The sequence below is a fragment of the Colobus angolensis genome, unplaced genomic scaffold (assembly GCF_000951035.1).
Source record: "Colobus angolensis palliatus isolate OR3802 unplaced genomic scaffold, Cang.pa_1.0 Scaffold146, whole genome shotgun sequence".
Lineage (NCBI taxonomy): Eukaryota > Metazoa > Chordata > Mammalia > Primates > Cercopithecidae > Colobus > Colobus angolensis.
This window is the reverse complement of record NW_012114555.1, coordinates 5,148,681-5,169,404: the sequence shown is the minus strand read 5'-3', so window position 1 is coordinate 5,169,404 and position 20,724 is coordinate 5,148,681. Positions and strand designations below refer to the sequence as shown.

General features: G+C 36.7%; 1 protein-coding gene across 2 annotated transcripts in view; it reads right to left on the bottom strand.

The window, feature by feature from the left end:
- Positions 1 to 20,724, bottom strand: part of PPARGC1A (peroxisome proliferator-activated receptor gamma, coactivator 1 alpha) — a 681,573-nt gene that overhangs the window by 28,626 nt on the left and 632,223 nt on the right. For both annotated transcript variants that reach the window (XM_011935659.1, XM_011935660.1), the window contains 5 exons: positions 10,959 to 11,153; positions 8,860 to 8,982; positions 7,796 to 8,000; positions 3,778 to 3,823; positions 3,595 to 3,668 (listed from right to left, as the gene is read on the bottom strand). In XM_011935659.1, the coding sequence (XP_011791049.1) occupies positions 3,595 to 3,668; positions 3,778 to 3,823; positions 7,796 to 8,000; positions 8,860 to 8,982; positions 10,959 to 11,153 (643 nt within the window). The remainder of the gene's footprint in view (positions 1 to 3,594; positions 3,669 to 3,777; positions 3,824 to 7,795; positions 8,001 to 8,859; positions 8,983 to 10,958; positions 11,154 to 20,724) is intronic.

Genomic DNA, 20,724 nt, shown 5'->3' with positions numbered 1-20,724 from the left:
ACCAGCTGGCAATACCTAATAAAGCAAACTTCCTATCTCATCCCTCCTGTTTCCCAAAGACACTGCAGATGGGGCAGAGGCATTATTCTGGAGGTCTTAGAATTTTGTTGACTCTTTACATTTCCACTTAAACATTTGGAAAATTTCACTAAAATTTGTGAGAGTAAAGAAAAAGAAGACACCAAAAGGCCTGAGCCAAAGCTTGGGTCACTTCTGCTGCAATCAAACCGATTAAGTCTGTAGACCAAGGATCAACAAACTACCAATACGAATGCTGTTTCTACCCTTGCCACCCACCTGCTGCACCTGTGGCAGACATCACTAATTGATCATGACATTCCCCATGAGCACAGACTTGGCCTTAGAGCCTTTCTCAATACAATGCTCCTGGCAGACAGTACCAATCAATGACACTTGGCAAGTGCAGTGAAGCCTATTTAACATAACATATGTCAATTACTATCTTTAAAATTCAGACTTCAGGAAAGAGACATAATTTCTCTTCGGGCAGACCTGCTTTGAACCCAGGGTCTATCATATAGCTTGTGTCAACGTATAAATCTTTCCTCAACAATGAAATGGGCAGAGAGTAAGGAAGATACTGTATGTGAAGTGCCTATTTAAAGAGTGCCTACTTGCCCGAAATTGTAGGCATAGAAGTAGCTGTTGCTGAGAGAATCTCTAATCAGTGAGTTTTCTACCTTGATTTGGTAAATTCCATATTTACACCAAAAGCAGTATTTGTTCAATTTGACGTGAAAATAGTGGGGGGTTGGGGAAGCACAGAAAAAGAATAAATAACTTCATATATGAGATTGCCAAAGAGGATACACGGCAAGGGCAATAAAAGGGAAGAGGTGAAGACAGTCAAAAGTTGAAAAGGTAAGAAGCAAGGTACAATGACCACTGCAAATGATTAATCAGAATTAGTAATTAAATATCTAATATTTATTGAGCACTTATATAATAAGGGGCACCCATGTTTTATCTCATTTAATCCTCACACTGACCCAAGGAGATGTAGGTATTGTGATCATCTTCATATCATGCATAAGAATCCTAGTCTTTCAGAGGTTAAGTAAATGGACCAAGGCCACACACTAGATGGGAGGACATTCAGAATTTAAACTTGGGTTTGTCCAAACACCAAGCCAAGGTTTTGTAAACTTCACCAAGCTATGCCGTCTGCTCTTTAAAATCTGGATACACTACTTTTAATTGAAGCTTTGCTGCTTATAAACTGTTTTACTTCAGATCAAACCACATAAAATTCCATTTTTGTGTGTCAAAAATGATTGCATACAGGCAGTTTTATTTTTCAACCTATATTCTAGTCTTCTGAGTTGACAATTTTATCAGTAGTTATGAATATGACTTTAAAATGGAGGAAACTGAGGTGTAGAAAAGGTCAAGGATATAGAAAAGAGTCTTAGCAATCAAAAGATCCAGGAGGGAAGGTGTGTGTGCCATCTTGTAGCTCCTTATTGATTTTACAGTCCTTGCCAAATTCATCGTCATTTGAGTATCCCTTTGGTTTCCTGCTTTCTTGCTTCTGCTCCATCAACATCTTCTCTCCATTCCACCCCTGTGTTTCAAAATCTGTGCATTTTGTTGTTGTTGTTTTCCCTGAAGGCTCTCCAAGTCAGGTTAGCCTATGGAGAGCTCAATTTCCTCCACATTCCTTTCCATGGATCACCTCTGTCATTCACTAGGATGATACTATCGCCTAAGTATTTCTGTCAGTCCTTTAACTGCCTTTGCAGTTTCTCATTTTTAAAAAATCTTTTGGTCAATCAATGTATTTAAACTTGAAGCTATGCTACCTTGTTTTCCCTTTGACAAGTCTTTTTCTCCCTTTGTGATTCTTTCTAGGTACAATTAGTGTTTGTCATAATCTTCAAACACTACTAAGTGACCAATTTTGCTGAAGGTTTTTAGAAGAGATGACAATTGTAGACATTACATGTTGCATGGCATTTCAAGCCCACAATATCTCTAGAGAAAAAAAAAATCTCCCTCCATCTCCTCTTTACATTATTCTCCAGGAAGGTTCCAAACTTTACCTTCCAGCCTCATTCAGCATCTTTCAAGTCCTCATCTCCTTGCTTTCCAAAGCTGTAAATCCCTTCTCTTACATAATGCAACTGGGCTTTACTTCAGCTTCCCCAATTTATATCTGTACAGTTACTACAATCACACTCAACGAACTAAAAACTGCCTTCTGGGCCTACCTTTGTTAGAAGGTGGTGGAACACATTCAATAAATAATATTTGCTTTCATGCTACTTATCAGTGTGTCTCAGTACCCCAATAGACTAAATAGTTAACGTGCATTGTACTGGTGATTGAAATTATGTAAGATGGTAAAATCTCCTGTAAATGAATGAAATGTGAATGTGGAAAAATATTCCTGTAAAGAAGAACTCAAAAAAGGTCATTGCTAAAAGAAGTGTTATCAAATTAGTTGTGGATGGGTGGAATTGGAAATTATTGGAAAAATTATAAAAATCTAAAAGAATTCAGACTACCATACCAATGTCTCTAATCTTGACCTTCAAGGAGCAAGCAATAAAAAGTGGCTACCGTCTATAATATGTATTGTATAATAATATATTAGTGTGGTTTATGCAAGAAAGATGAATCGATAGACCCCCAAATAGCAAACATAAGCTCAAGGTAAAGATCTCCATCTTCTACCAAAACTGTAATATTTGAATGTATATTTTTATGTTTTAAGCAGAGGTAAAATAAAACAGTATATGTTTGAATCAACTTTTTAAATAAACCCACCAATTGCTGGTCCTCACTGGTCAGATAAGAAGGTCTCTACCACATATAATATATATACACACAAAAGTTACTTCTAAACATATATGTAAGTTATGATGTATTTAAGAAATAGTGTTATGTATGTATTTAAGAAATGATGTTAAGTATATGCTTATAAGTAAGGATTTGTGTGTCTAAGTGTGCATGCCTATAAAGATATGTATATGTGTACATATGTGTGAGTCTGCACACACATATACTATCTATCTACACCATGAAATTAACTACTCTACTGCTTGACCAAGTCATGCAATCATGCATTAGGCCTTTCATAAGAAGGTAATTTAGCAAACTCAAAGTGTGAAATTAAACGTAGCAACAATGACCACGGTGGATGTAGGCACCATAGTTCTGGTTGAAAGCATCTTGTTTAATGTACTGTTCCTTTAATCTTATCAGCAATGGTCAGACCCAAATAATTTCTTGTTTAAACATCCCACGATTCACTTTTTGGTGGGGTTCAAGTACCTAAACTTAAAGCACTCAGTGCAACGGCACCATTTGCAACCAACTCAGAAGTTTGCCTAAGAGCTCTTCAGTTAGTCTAAGTTTTTAAAGTGCTTCAGTATTTTTTATTAGTTTTTTAAAAAAATAAGCAACTGGAAATATTTACAGATAACTTCTTATCCAATTTTGTATTCTTTGTTAATTTCATTAATCACATAGACAGTACACTCTATTATTTTACTACACACACACCACACACACACACACACACACACACACACACACACACACAAGTTCCAAGTGAAATATAAGGCTTACCTGCAGTTCCAGAGAGTTCCACACTTAAGGTACGTTCAATAGTCTTGTTCTCAAATGGGGAACCCTTGGGGTCACTGGAAGATATGGCACATTTATAAAAACAAACTGAAATGGAGTTGCTGTAGCCAAATGTATTAGAACCCCCTTCCCTTTCTGAAAATGGTTACGTTTCTTAATACTTACTTTGGTGACTCTGGGGTCAGAGGAAGAGATAAAGTTGTTGGTTTGGCTAAAGAAAAAAAAAAAAACACAACTAATTATGTAATATTGAGTGTCTTTTAGATTTCTTTTCTTTCCACAACAGTCAAGTTGGAAAAACAACCAGAAAACTGAAAGACTAAACTAAGGAATTCTCTGAATATTGAATCAAAGTCAGACAAAAGTCCATTATGCTAAAACAGATTCCAAATAGCATTTGCATCAGTAAACTACCATTCAAAAACACATACAAAAACAGAATTTTTCCAAAAATGAACCTTCCCTGTTACAGATACAAAATTTGCATCATACCATCAGAGAGAAATAATGTTTTCTGTTTTAATTTGGAATACAGTACACGGTTTGTTTAGAAAAGAAAACAGCAGAGGAACTACAAGGCGACAGAACGTTATGAATATTCAGTTGATTTTACTCCTAAAATGTATAATTTTATATCTAGCCCTGATAATAGGTTATTTCTATAAGGCCAAAGCTCATGTAGTAACTATTCCACTCACTGAAAATTAATTGAGAGATGATGGCAAATTGTGGGCATTGACCCAGATGGTTTAGAAGGGGTTCAGATCCGCAAATCTGATAGACGACTAAAGAAAGATACCATGTTTATCAGTTGAAAGGTGTACTGACTTGCAAAGATGCTAACTACCTCCTTTTGTGCTTTCCTGAATCTTACCTCCTACAGGTGGCATTTCCCAATAATGAAGGGTGAAGAATCTTCTCACCCAAAATTTCAATTGCTTCTCCACGGCAATCTTGTATTTTGAACAGAAGGAGGGGCAAATATGATGAGAGGCATACTTAGGCTATACATTCATGTATTATGTATATCTATGCTTATCTATAAGCATATGCTTATGTGTATGTAGGTTTATGTCAATTTTTTCTCATTAAAATAATTACTTTCAAAAGGTCAAGTGGTAGTTGTTTATGTAATGGAAATCGTAGTGTCAAAACCAAAAAGGTGTTTAGAATAGTTTCTTATCTTATGGCTGAAGAAACTGAGACCCAACAATACTAAGTGGTATTTTCAGGGCCATAAAATAGTTACTCACAGAGTTGGCCAAGATTCTGTTTTCTTTCTCCTATTGTCAAAAGAAATTGCATTCAACAGACTTTAAAGTAAATTAATCAGCCCCAGCAATTAATGTTTTGAAATGTGAAAATATTATTCATGTCCAAAATAACCTGAAATTAGATACTTTACTTGGATAAATAGTATTTACATATTTAATTTATAGATTTAGATTTACACAGTTGAATAGTATATCATCTTTCAATGTATATCCAGAGATATGAAGCTCATGATATCTTCAACAAATTAGATACATTGATTGATTCAGTTTTTCATTTATACAGATAAATGAGCTGATTTTACATTAATTTTTGAGTATGTGTAATATAACAAGTCTTTCAAAAACCATCCATTTATGAAGAAACTTTACCAAGTTTTATGATATTCAACTAATAGGATAATTCATACAAATTCCATAGAAAATATAACCAGATATTAACTATGTGCTATGTGACATAATAAATGTACATTAAAAATCAGTCACTGAAATTCTGGTTTTCAAGAGGTAGTATAGGCTATTTGAAATGCTCAAAGAAAGACTCTCAAATTCTGATTGTTGGGTACAGGTAAGGCCAAAGTCAATGAAAGGAGAGGAAATGGCAACAGTCATAGTTAATGAGACCAAAAGCAAACAGTAAATGAGAGCCATAGGAAGGGGACAGTCCCCAAACCACATACAGAATCTGATCCCTGAATAAACCCAGACTCTCTAATGCTACCATTAGAGGAGTATTGATTTGATTTATTGAGAGTTTAATCCACCCTGTTCCACTGACTGATAGACCAGAGACTAGTAGGATCCTTGAAGTCAGGAATGTGTCTTTTTCATGTAGATTGTGGTATTTGGATGAATGCATGAATAAATGGACAAATAAATGAGACATCAACACACAACCATGGCTAGATGATCATGCTAAGGAAATGAAAAGAACCTGCCTCCAAAATGTTTTATGGAAAGCATACACGAAGTTCAGTGAGAAAAAATTACAACACCTTAAGAAAGGTCATTTCAATTGATCCTCCTAGTTATCTCTAATTGTTCACGTATTTTCCACATTTTGATTTTAAATAATAATTCAAATAATTACTGAAGTTGAGCATGTATTAGTTCTTACTTGTCAGCCATGTTTCATTTCTTTTAGGCCTTTCATAACTAAAGGATTGTGTCTGTTTGTCAACAGACTTTGGTCTGGGGTGAGTCTTTTGTGCCTTGCCACAGACATATACCATATACAGCCAGTCTCATCTAAAGAAAATTTCCTCCAAAGGCCTATTTAACTCTTCATTGTCATGATTTGTAAAAGTTTACTAAAAGAAAAATAAAAACAGAAAAAAAAAACAACTTTAAAACATGTGCTGCCAGGCTGGGTCACATATTACAAGGACTTTAAATTTGGCCCCAGAAAATGCATGCATGACCAGGACAGGGTGAGGAGTAGCCCGGTAAATTCATTTGTTCACTCACTAGAGCGAGCTCATCTGCTTCCCCTCACCTGAGGCCTTCATGACCAACGAGGCCTAGGGCACCGTGGTTCTGCTCCAGGAAAAACTGCTGTAGTGCTTATGAGGAAGATCCAGCTGGAGCAATGAGAATGCGGTCCATTTCACTAAATATATTTTCCCAAACTGACCGACAGTGATGGGTGGTGGATTTGAGGTATCTACCAGGGAAAGCCTAATGGAAAGTCAACTTAAAATATTAAAGGAAGGCTCCTGAAAATCCTGGGCTAATACTGAGGTAGAGAAGAGGAAAGAAAATTCAAAACACTGGGAAAAAAATCTGTATTGAATCAGTAGCAATAACAGCATATCTACACGAATTAATCATGGTTCAAAGCAGAGATCATTGTCTACCACTCTGCAGTTAAAAGGAGAAGTTGGGAAAATGAAAGTGAAACAAAAAGAGGTGTATGCTTATAATTGATATGTTACAATATGTCTACTTCTACCAACAAGGTTAAAGTGGAAACTGGCATGTTTTAAATCAAGTGCCCATTTCAAGGGGTCTTTGGGCTTCTAAGACTACAACATTTTGAGAAGGAGGAGCCTAAAAGACAGAAAATTGTATCTCTGCCAAGACAGGTTTTCCCCAAATCACCAGGATCTGCCTCAGAAACATCAGCCTCCTCTAGCAATATATGGTGATAATAAAAATCAACCCAGATGTTTAATCTAGGCACTTTCTTAAATTGAAAGAAAACAATCAGGAATTTTCCAATCTTTATTTACAGAATAAAATCTGCGAGCATAGCATGTGGTTGTAGAGGAGTAGGGGAAGGAGAAGAAGGAGTGGAAGAGAAAGAAGAAGAGGAAGGGGAGGAGCAGGAGGTGAAGGAGAAGGAGAAAGAAGATAGAAGAAGAAGAAGGAAGAAGGAGGAGGAGGAGGAGAGGAAGAGAAGAGGAGGAGGAGGAGGAGGAGATAATAAGAAAGAAGAAAAAGAATTAGAAAAGGAATGTACTTAGTAATCAAGAGAGGCTGCATAAACACTATTTACTACTTCTTAAGGTGTATATAACAAATCACTGATGCCTCATTTTTTCCATTACTGGAAGGGAAAAAATAAAAGCTCTATAATGAAGTGGTTAGCCAAGCTTGTTCATAACCTCAATTATCTCAGCAATTCAGAGATTCATATAAGCCTCATGTGATGTTGCAATTCCTCCCCACCTAGCTAACATTTCAGGAGTCTTTCAGTGCTTGTGAATTAGACTGCCTAGCAGCTGAATAGAATATGTTTAACCTGTGTCCAAAGAAAGGTTTCTTCCCCCGCTCTATAATAAGTGCCGAATTCTCTTTCCACAGAGTAACACCGATGGGATGGAAGCAAGAAGTTGGTGCTCTCCGACCTTACGTGTGCTTTCTCTGCTTCCAGTGCCCTCACCAACAGCTCGTTTTGGTCCCCAGCCTACCTTGTAAATGTTGAGACTGCGATTGTGTGTGGGACTTCTTTTTGGAGGTGCATTTGTCTCTGCTGCTGTTTCTGTTCTCTGTGGGTTTGGTGTGAGGAGGGTCATCGTTTGTGGTCAGATATTTGAGAAGCTCCGAGCAGGGACGTCTTTGTGGCTTTTGCTGTTGACAAATACTCTTCGCTTTATTGCTCCATGAATTCTCAGTCTTAAAAACAAGGCATAAAGAAAACTAAAATTAGTGAACTGAACCTTATCAGAATGGATATAGGTTTTCTGAAGAGATGGGATTTTTCAATGAAGTGTTCAGTCTAAGTGTACCAGATCTATGAGCTGTGAATAATTGTTTGCAGAACAAGGAAAGAAAATTACATTTAAAATTCCTAAATGACATTTATGCAGCTTTTTATTTTATTTCTCCTACATTTCAACGTTCCTACTCAGCAACATGTAACTAACAAGACCCTACAGCGCCTTTACTGTGAATACAAAAAAAATAAGCTGGTTTAAACCTCAATTTGCCACTGATTGCTGACGCCCAGTACTCACAACTCTCTTAAGTACCCCTTAATGCTCCGTTTTCACTCACAGTGAATGGCAAGACAAACAATGTTTAATACAGCCCGCTAGCTGAATTATGGCATTGCCAGCATTCCATCCAATTAATGGCAGAGATAGATGTTTTGTGGTGATTCCAAAAGCAATCTTCCTCAGGTTAGCCAGCTAGCAAAACAGCAATCCTGCATCTTAAAGCTACTCATACATAATACCAGCTTATCAGCAAATTTTACTGTAGCCCACAATGCTGCAGGTAACAATAAAGTGGGCAAGAACTAACAGACAGTGGCACTTCCATTCCAAACACCCAAAGACAATGCGTAAATGAACTCTGCCTAGTTTAAAGTAGCTCAAGCGCTGTTTATGGAATCCCACTCATCACTGATTTCACCATTATGAGGCAGCTTCGGGGTCCCAGCTGAATTAATACCTACGAACTTATTTGTTTTACAGCTTCAAGCCAAAATCCTTTGGTACTTCCCCCCGTATTAAAAAATTTACATTTGTACCTTAACAATTGCAGGGTTTGTTCTGATCCTGTGATTGTGATTTGCATGGTTCTGGGTACTGAGACCACTGCATTCATTATAACTTAGCTGAGTGTTGGCCGGTGCCAGTAAGAGCTTCTTAAGCTAGAAACATTATCAGGAAAAGGGAAAAGCAAGTAAAGTTATGCATCTTTTAAGCATTGGAATAAGTTATTGAAATTTTAAATGTAATTTATTATAATTATAAAAGTTAATTCTGTCATTTTATTTATGTCACACCTTAGCGCAATAGTGCTACAGGAAATATGATATTTAAAGAGTAGAAAAAATTTGACATTATACTACCAACTGTGAAAATATTTCCTTTTTCCTTCCAATTCAATTTCTAGAATTGTATGCATAAGAACAAAAATGCAAATATGCCAATTATTATACAAGTAATAATAGTGAAAAATAGAAGGAAAATCTCAAATTTTCCAGCCATAAGGGATTACTGAATAAATCGGACTTGGTGTGGTCTACATATTTTTTTTAACAAATAATGCAAAAAACATCTTTCGAAAATAATTTCCAAATCACTACTAGGTGAGAAAAGCTGCCTTGCTGAATGAAGACATGGGAGGGCAGTGTAGGGGGTGGGGGAGAATAGATACACATTTTCTTTTCAAAAACCCAAATAAGTCAAGTGGCAACAAATGAAAGATTTTATGATGCTTTGAACCATGTTTCATAACCTAGTATATGAAATTACTGATTCAAAGAATGCCTGGAGTAAAAGAATGACTATCACTGATTCTAGAAAAGAAAAAAAGGATTTGTAAGTAGAGTCCTGGCCTGTGGATCAGGAGATGTGGGTGCTGACACAGGCAAAGCATTTTCTGTCTCCTGACCTCTGTTTCTTCATTTCACTGGATGACCCTCAAGGACTTCCTTGTCCTGACATACAGTATGTCTCTGAGTCAGCTGCTCTTCCCAAATGAACAAATTGAATAGATGAAAACAATCTGATATCAATGGAAAGAAATCAGGGTACTAGGGAGCAAAGCCAATGACACTAACAAATGGAGAAATTGGAGAATAAATAACAATTACTTATGAGATATTCTCTATATCAGAAACCTCAAAATCCAATGGACTGTAAGTATGGCCTCCATATATTTGCATAGAGTATTTTTAACATTTAAAAACTTAATGATAGGAGAGTAACAACCTCTAAATGGCATGCCAAACACACTATTAGAGTCTGGAGGATCATGGCATCCCATAATTTACACAGCATGCCCTTATATCAGACTTATAGCAAATGACAAATGGCTACCATAGATGAGAAGGTAAACTGTGTCTTAGAACTAATAAAACTCTGATCAAGCACTGCATTGAAAGGAAAATTCTCTCTTCATTGCCAACAAATTCAGTCTTCATTGTCTATCATAAATTTAAGTAACTTGGGTGGCAAACATGCTATAGTTTTTCAGTCTTCATAAGAAATATGGATCCAAAGTCTTAAAACATTGCATATTTGTTGATCTACTAATTCTAACTCTACAATTGTATGTATAAGAATAAAAATGCAAGTAAGTCAATTATTATACAATTTAAAATAGTGAAAAATAGAAGAAAAAAGTAAATATCCACCCATAAAAGATTGCAAAATAAATTATAATATTTCCATACAATAAAACACTATGCAACCACTACAAATTATCATATATTTAAATTTGAACCAATATGTTCATGATATATCTTAAAAGAATATTGCAATCATTTTTATATGAGAGGTTATTTGAAATCACAGGTGAAATTTTTAGTTTTTTCTTTTTAGTTGTCAACATTTTCTAAGTTTTCATCATGAACATAAATAATACTAAGACAGAAAAATACACACACATAACAGGAAAAGATAGTAAAGAAAACAATTGCAATAAGATTACATGAAGACATGTATTATCAACATTTTTAAACAGAGAATCGCACAATTTGCAACTCTGAGTGTGCTTGGGGATTGCTTTGGCATCATTCTAAATGAAAAAATCCAAACCTTATTGTGACTACATCATACCCATGCAGCGGGTAGCCAGAGGCAACTCCAATTCCTGCTAAACAGTAGGAAGGGTTCTTACTAGAGACGGCTCTTCTGCCTCCTGGGGTGGAGGGGTGCCGTCAGGCATGGAGGAAGGACTAGCCTCATTGTCAGTGGTCACGTCTCCATCTGTCAGCGCATCAAATGAGGGCAATCCGTCTTCATCCACAGGGAGACTGTCCAGTGTCTCTGTGAGGACTGCTAGCAAGTTTGCCTCATTCTCTTCATCTATCTTCTGCAGAAACAGAAAAAAACAGAAGATGTGAGTTGACACTGGGAGGCAGGTAACACTATGCATCAACATGTTTGACCAAATGAGTGAACCATATGTGAAATCTAGAATGCCCATTCCAGAACACAAAGATCATATCTTTCTCAAACTCCAAATTCATGTTTTGGTCCAAATGACACAATTAATGAATACTTCTACTGTACTAATCTCTGATGGTTGAGCTGCCCAGTTTATCAATTTGTTATGTCAGCGCTAAAACTGCTGTATACAATTCTTCTTGGTCACAGAAGTGTTTTCCACTTGCTCATGTTTTCTTTCCCTGACTAAAAGAAAAGATTGTGAGAATCTTGGAACTTGAGAGAATTTTAACCATCATCAATTTCATTTTCAGATACAGTGTTTGAATCTCCTATACAGCATACCGCCCAAACTGTCTAGACAGCTCTCTATTTGAACGACACCAGAAAGTGGAACTGTACTGAGAGCAGCTATACACTTTCATGGTTTCAATTATAATCTCATCACTGAACACTCCAAAATCATTTAGTTATTTTGCTCCCTGACATCTCTCCCAACTTTAGTCATAAATCTCGAACTGCCTACTGGACACTTCTACTTCATAATAGCTCCCTCATCCCCAAAACCCAAACTCTACAACTTTCACAACAAAACTGCTATTTCTTTTGACTTCTTTAGTTCGGGTAACAATTCTTCAGACACAAACTCTGGACCTATTTTGACTCTTCTTTCTCTGATCAGTCACTGAATGAAGTCTTACTTTGTAATGTTTACTAAATGCATTTATTTCTTGTGGCCGGGGCATTATTCCAGTGCACTATTATTTCTAATAGGGGCTCCTGCAAATATATCCAACCTTGTTTTTGACTCATTCCCACCAACACACTCTTAGAAAGCTAATCTTCAATCATTCACTTAACAAACATTTTTGAACATCTACTCTGTGCCAGGGACATCTGAAGTGTGGGAGATACAAAGAGAAACGAGACAAAAGTCTGCCCCTCCAATAAACACTATTGTGGAAGGGAAGAACCTGTAAACAATTCATTATAAAATATAATATTTATTTCAGTACTCTGTAAAAAATGTTCAAAGACTTCCAAACATGTACCTTGTTAACAAGGCAATGTGTTATATTCTATGCACGTGGACAACCAGTACCATCACTGGGCACATGGCATAGCTAATCAATGATTACTTGCTAAATAATTCATTGATCTGCGTGTATTGCCAACAATATCTTCTGGACCATTTTCTTTTCTTTCTTTTAGCACTTCACATTGTTTGTCCAATATGACCTGCTTCCAAAGTCTTCTTTTTAAAGTTCTGTACGCTATGACATGAACAATATGAGCTAAATTATCCCACACAGATTTTATTACAAAATGCACCTAAGCTGCTGACATCTAATGAAGCTAGCAGTGCCCACGCTTCCCTTCTCTCTAGCACTGAACTCCAGTTAATTGACCTGACAAAATTACAAGAATCACAGAATAAGACAGCTAATCGGAAAATCAAATTGTATTACTAGAGAAATTAGGCAGGCCTTTATCACGTATACATTCTATTTTCACATAAAAATTGTTTTCCTTCATTCCTGATCAGCCTCCATCCAGGAGTAAAACTAAGGACTTCTTTTGGATTCAAGAGGCCAAGAAGAGCCATTTGTACTCCCCAGGGACTTTAACTGGCATTTTTAAATTTGTGTAATGCATCCCTCTCATGTCCCTGGATTTGAGACTGTGAGTCAAGTAGTTTGGGTGCAATGTGGTGTGTATGAAGTTTAAAACTTTAATGCAGGCACTGGGCACAGTGGCTCATGCCTGTAATCCTAGCACTTTGGGAAGCCAAGGCAGGAAGATCACTTGAGGCCAGGAGTTCAAGACCAGCCTGGCCAATGTGGTGAAACCTCATCTCTATTAAAAATATAAAAATTAGCCAGGTGTGGTGGCACATACCTGTAATCCCAGCTACTCAGGAGGCTGAGGCAAGAGAATTGCTTGAACCTAGGAGGCTGAGGTTGCAATGAGCCAAGATCACGCCACTGCACTCCAGCGTGGGTGACAGAGGGAGACTCTGTCTCAAAAAAACCCAAACCTCTAATTCAGGAGGCAAATCCTAATCAGAAGCGGTAACTGTTAACTTCAACATGGTGCCACCTACTTCCATAAACTGACCAATAGTTAAAATCCAAATTGCACAAGTCAATAACTAAGACTTATTGAACACTCTCAAGTGCTCAGGGTATTGAATACCCTCAGGCCTCGGGTAGATTCTTCAATCTACCTTCTTTCAATATGCCTTTGAAAGGACCCTGTATATGTAATTCTAATATTAAATAGACTGAAATAATATTCCTTATTTTCTGCCCAGGATCATAATCTGGTATCCACAGATTTCAATAACTCCTTTCTTTGATTCCCCCACATACAAAAATTAAATTGAGGTTATTTAACTGTTCTGAGTACAATTATATTTAAATGAAATATATGTATTTTAAAAATCATCTCAAAGTCATGAGATTTACATTATTATAACTATCTCCACATTATCTAATAATTTTAGAAAATATATCAAATACACATGCACACACAGACACATATACACACTTTCAATAAATTGGACATTTTTCCAAGTATCCCGTTTTTCAAAAAAGGCTTATTTCATTGATGTCCAAAAATAGTTCCAGAAAAAGAGTTAAGAATATTTACCAATAAATGGATAATTTTGTTTACAATGATTTAAATTTTGTGTTTGGCTTTCCAGCAATACTACCAGCCGTTATTTGCTTTCAATCACATAATACAATAGCGCCTTAGCTCTATCCCTAATGTAAACAAACTACAAAAATTCTAATCAAGTTAAAATGACAAAGAACACTTAAACCAACCAGTTTTCTCCAATGTCTTTAATAAGTCCGGGAGAATGTATAACAAATACAATGGCAAAAGTATTGGAGCTTGATAATGTCATAATTAATTTATAAGATCTGATTAAACCACCAACTATTTTAATTCCCCTCTCTACTGGAAACACAATGAGAGGGAAGGATCTGTAAGATGGGAGATTAGCATGGCAGCTTGTGTGTGTGTGTGTGTGTGTGTGCGTTGGAGTATGTGAGTAGTAAGGGCTACTATTCAGCCAGTATCTATCATAGGACCGTAATGATTACTTACAGTCTGTATCCATTACAAATGATTATTCAATACTATTGTTATTATCTCTGTATGTGGGTGACTCAGAGAGGTGCTCCAAGACCATTTATTTAAGTAAATTTTTTAGTGAATTAAGAAAGGAAACAAATGTTATTGTTTCAAATTATCTGTGTTTTCTTTAATCATAGGAAACTGAGAAGAAAACTTGATATTTGCTGATGACACTTCATGTTTATGTAATGTTGAGTGAATATTGCCTCTCACTGTGGCAATTTCAATTAGTTTAGCATGAGTTTCAACAATCACACACCCCGGAGAAGGCAATGGATGTGACAGAGAGGACTCTGTTAAACAATTAATGTCACTTCCCATTATTGCTTTGGTCCCAATTTACAGAGCAAATAAATCAAAGTCACCGCAGATGAAGCACACTGGCCCACTCACACATGTCTGTTCACAGGTGACAGGGTATAGAAACACATTAGTCACCGCACTGACATTGCAAGATAACCTTTCAAAGACGCGGCTCTGATCCTGCTTTCTAATTGTTTGAAATTACTATTTTACAAAAAGATATACTTCTTAGCTCCATCTGAGTTGGGAAAAAAGGAAAAGAATATGCAGAGTGGGGAGGAAGAAAGAGCAGGTCACCAATTAGATAGTGATCTACAGCTACACAAACTAAGCTCAGCCTTGGAGCTGGCAGCAGAGGCGGAAGGAAAGGTAGAAAACAGGCCAACGGATATTTCCACAGTGGAGCTCTGTGGCTATCAAACAGCATTTCCCACGGTGGGTGTCAACCTTGGGTTCTCCTTACGCAATGCAATTCTTCCGACCTAAATAAAGGTCTGTGTGACTGTAACACCTTATTCTCTAAGGGCCCTCTAGGAAGAAAGAAGGCACATCAACAAAAACTCACTCACGGTGTAAACAATTTCCAGTGACAGATGATACACATGCATTCACACTAAAAACCCAAAATTTAGAATCTGCAACAATTCCTAAGTGTTACCATGTCATTAATAAATGATAGTTTAGAACAGTCAACAAAATGAGAAGGTTTATCTCTGCTCTTTCGGACACCTGTGTCCCTCTATGACCTGTACTAGTCTGACATAATTTAAAAGGCATAGTTGAAAAAAGATAGGTTTTGTTCCTTCAGATGGCAGATTTATAGATTAAAATTAATAGATTAAAATTCTGAACCCAGTTTGTAATATTTGGGTCTTCTTCCTTTGCACACAGTTGGCAAAAGGATCTTCCAACTGGTTATACATGGTGTGGCAGACAGTGCATTCAACTCACCCAACTGCACACAGAGGGTCAATAAATCCACTAAATTAAGGAGGAGAGGAGGGACTCTGAGATGCTAACTGCCACCTGAAGGGAGAAGTGCAGAGTGAATACTGCATGTGGTATCCCAAAGACTTTTAAATGCGAGCTATTATGAAAGGACCATGCCCTGCTTATGTTAGTCATTTTTTCTGCATCTTGTAGGATTGCAATTACACTCTATGTCCCCAGATTCTCACACTTGCTTGATCTCTGTTTGATAAAAATAGTTTAATAGCCATTTAATCACAGCTTCATTATCTTGGCTCTCTTAATGCGAATTAGGCCAGGAGAATTCTCGCTTCCTCATTATTCAAATCATCAATAAGAAGGAAACAGTGGGGTCTTCTTATCATTCATTAATCAGTTTCAGTATCTTAGGTACTGTGTACTCAGAGATCAGTCTGTGTGAGAGGTGACTTAACCTCTCTGAGCCTCTAATTATTTTTCTATACAAAATTTCATGTGATTATTTGCCTAATCCCTATTATGGAATTTTTTTGCACTCATGATTAATAGAAAAAAAAAAGGAGTTGACAAAGGCCTGCGAATTCTTCAAGAAGGTGTTCATAAACATTTCCAGTGTATATTCCCATCAACTTGATTATCTGTATTTGAATTTTATTCTTTGAACAGGATCTACTGCAGACATTTAGCACTGGGCCAACTCCCCCCAAATACCCAGCATGCCCCAGGTTTCCTCCTTGCCCCATCCTGCTGACTTGGAAACAGCTAATGAAGACAAAATTAACTCCTACTTTAAGTGAGGCCTAATTAGGAAAGGAAATCTGCTAGAGTAACATCTGGTAATGTATTCCAGAGCCAAATATAAATGACATTCTTGGATTATCCACTACTTTGGATTATTGGTTCCACTAGGCCCCACCAGGAGTTCAAATAACTACATAGGAAAGCAACTTTTATAATAGATTCAGGAGTTCACATAAGAAATACAGTGGGTCAGAGGTGTGCCCCTTTCTTGAATCTCCATACATAAAACCCTGTACCTCAGTTTCATGCGTGAATCAGCAAAAATTATTTGCATAAATGTACACATTTTGGTTCTAATATATAAAGTTTGATTCAATATTTATAAGAAACTAAAGTCAAAATTTAAAGAAAACTAAGTTTTTTTCTGCAATAAAATTTAAAAATAACAATCCAGAGTAGACTATTGGAATAGGACTTGAGGTTTTTAGCTTTTTTCTTTAACCCGTGCTAATTAGAACAGACACCACTTCACCGCATGTATCTACGTGAAGTGGTGTGAGTCTTTGCTTATAGGTTGTTAAATATTTTGAATACCCACCTTCAAACAATTGATTTTTTCCCTCTTCCTTATCTTTCTTCTCTAAAATCTCTGCAATCCACTGTGGGTTTTGTTTTTGCTTCTTTTATACCCAAGTGTTGGCACTGACAGTATATCTGCCACTTTCTCACACATCCAAACAAAAATGGGCAGAATCCCACATGTAATGACTGAGAGGTTCCTAGGTCCTATCTCACTTAAAGGAGGAGTCCTTAAAATAACCCAATTACTTTTTGTTTGTCATACGAGATACAGAGCTGAGAATAAGGTATGGGCACTGGAAGGTGGGGAAAAAGAAAGAAATCTCAAGCGTATGTGTCGTATGTGTGCAATAAAAAAATCAAGACAATAAATACCACCTTACATTACATAACACATTATAAAATGCTTTTTGTCCATTCATTTCTTACATATGCCCTGAGAGTTAGCTTATTCTTATTTTATTCCCATGAGAGATAAGCATATTATGTGAAAATCTATTTTGCCCTGTTGGATGCCAAATTTGCTGGAATTTGTGGGCTAGTAGAAATAACATAAATTTTAATTTCACTGTCTGAGTGACTCCCCATGGGCATACAGGCTACTTGAAATACCATGTATGTAAATGTGTCTGTCCATATCACACCCTCAAGTTTATATCTCAAGTACACATATTTAAAACAGAATCTAATGCACATGTATATCTCAATGCCTTGAGTGCATTCTCTGATATTCAACTGTAGTTGACTATACAAAAATGTATAATGTGTACATACATTGTTCCTCTCAGTTAATCACTCTAACTGAGGAAAGCACCGATCAGAAACCAGGGCTAATTCCTGTAAAAATAAAATAAGAATCAAGTGGAAATAAAATATAAACAAAATCGAAGAATTCACAGACATATTTAGACCCAAGGGAATCCATTTAATTCCAATTAATACACATATTTCTGTTTAAGCAGGCATAAAATATATATTCACATCTGTACTTATACTCTATTCTAATTGATTTGCTTATAACACACATTCATGAGTTAGTAAACATGTACTATACATGAGAAATTCAGTATTCTGTAGAGGTTATAAAAGCCAAAAGTATAAATACAGAAGTTCAACAGAAAATCCTAAAAATTCCTGGTTAATATATGCAAAATGAGCTGAAATTTCAGGGGAAAGGGGAAGAAGGTTCGGCGAGGTCATGCCTATTTCTCACAATGGGGAGAGGAAGGAACTGAGTTGTGCCATCAAACTGGAGACTTAATAGGCCTGAAAAGAGGGAGCAAGGCATTCTATTCGTTCTCAAGTTTAAACTAAAAGAGAAACTGGGCATGTGGGAAGAACTCCAGACTGGAAGTCAGGAGAATTAATCCTAGATCCATTTCTGCCACTAGCTAGCTACATATCCTCAGGTGAAACAACTCAACTCTCCAGCTGCATTGCACAGTCTCCAATGACAATCCCACAGGTTTCTGGTATTAGTCTGCTTTCATGCTGCTGATAAAGACATACCTGAGACTGGGCAATTTACAAGAGAAAGAGGTTTAGTTAGACTTACAGTTCCACATGGGTGGGAGGCCTCACATTCATGGCGGAAGGAAAGGGGAACAAGTCACATCTTACGTGGATGGTGTCAGGCAAAAAAAAAAAGGAGTTTGTGCAGGGAAACTCCTGTTTTTAAAACCATTAGATCTCGTGAGACCCATTCACTATCACAGAGGAAAGATCGGCTGTCATAATTCGATCATCTCCCACCAGGTCCCTCCCACAACACATGGGAATTATGGGAGCTACAAGATGAGATTTGGGTGGGGACACAGAGCCAAACCGTATCAGTTCCTAACTGGCTTCCCATTTGCCATCCCACCTCAATATTTCATTCTCAACACAGAAGATTAAGTGATCCTGATGCAACCTAAGTCATGTGTCACCCCTCTTCTGACCAAAGCTTCCATGGCTTCTCACGTCTCTAAGACTAAATGCTGAATCTTAAGAGTGCCTTACTAACCAAGGATCGCCATATAATTTATCATCCAAGCAGAATCTTTTTGAGAGGGAGAGGGGATAGTGCACATAATCAGCTACTCAGGGATGAACCCAGACTATACCAGGCTAACTGGAATGTATGGTGGCCCTATACTCAGCCAGCTTCATCTGACTCTGGCAATGCCTCATTCACCTATCTGAATCCTTCCCAATCAGTCTGATCTCCTCACTAATCCACAAAAATGCCAAGCATTCTCCTCTCCTTAGGCCTTTGCACTTGCTGTTTTCTCTGCCTAGAAGGTTCTTCTGCCAGATGGCGCATGGATTGTCCCTTTGTCCCCTCATTTACTCAAGTGTCACCTTCTCAGTGCAACATTTCCAACTACTCTGGACACATTCTCCACATTTTCCCTACCTTATTGTTCCCTCTGGCATTCATCTCTCTGACTCAATATATGTTTTAGTGATTTATCTTCTTCATGAACTATCTAAAAGAGGAGGTCTGTGAGGCCTATTTGATTATTGTTGAGATACTTAGTATATAGGAAATGCTTAACTAAAATGAGTAAGAATGGTAACTAAAGAGTCTAATCTGTCCTGACAATATAAGAATATATGAATTTTCATTCTTCTTTTGTTGTTATTTTCTCTGTAATCCTCACCTCCTCCTACCCCTGGGCAATTTGTCTTCTTAATAATGTTTACCTTAGGCTACGATTTAAAATTATCTCACATTCATTTCACATATACCAGCTGATAGGCCAGGCAAGCAAGTGATATATTCTTAGTGGGGAAGAAAGAATATGAACAGCTACAGCTATATAGGGCCTAATTCTGAAATGAACTCCTAGGCAATGAATCTATAGAAGTAAATGTAATGCTCAACTTTTGTAAAAGAGGAAGTTTAAATGGGTCTTAAAAATGTAGAAATTAACCCAACTCTGTTGTCTGGAAGGATACTGGGACACACCATCAAGCAATCAATTTGCAAACATCTTGAAAGAGTTGAGATGTTTTCATGAACAGGTAATCATGCCAGACAAACCTACTCTCTGACCACCACTCTCGGGAGTGTTGACTCTCTAGTCAAGAGAAAACCATTGATGTAATCTATCTGGACTAGAGTGGTGAGCTTCCTCATTCCATACCGCATAACTGTCATCTTCAAGCGGGGAATATATATTAATCTCAGCCAGAAGATTTTTAACTATGTTTAATAGAACCCTGGACACTAGAATAGCTGGTATAGGATTTATTATAAATTTTAGAGTGTATGATATATTTTGTGTACTTATATACCTTAATGCATAGGCAATAGAAGTCTTTTTTTTTTTTTTTTTTAGAAAACACACTCAAGTGTGTTATTTTCTTATAATAAATACAGAAACACAGTGGAAACCACGACCAAATTAAGCAGCCAAATTGAATATTTTGTATTGTCTTTGGATTAAAAAAAAATCTTGAGAACTGAGGGTGAAGAGTTTAAAACTTGGAGCCATTTTAAAATATTCATTTCTATGAGGCAGGATTTTCTCAATCCTCTTCAAACAAAACAAAGCACAAAATAATCAGTTGCTATGATTGATAATAAGAAACTGCCATCATCTTAAATCCCAACTTATACTTTTTCTGTGCATTTAAATAATGCCATAGTTCTCTTAAATATTACTTTAGTAAATAATAATAACAACAATAAATAGCCGTGATCTTTACTGAGTATTTTCTGTGTTCCTGATGTTGACTTAATTTCTTTACACGCATTAATTAAAACACCCATTTAACCCTATTATTATGTG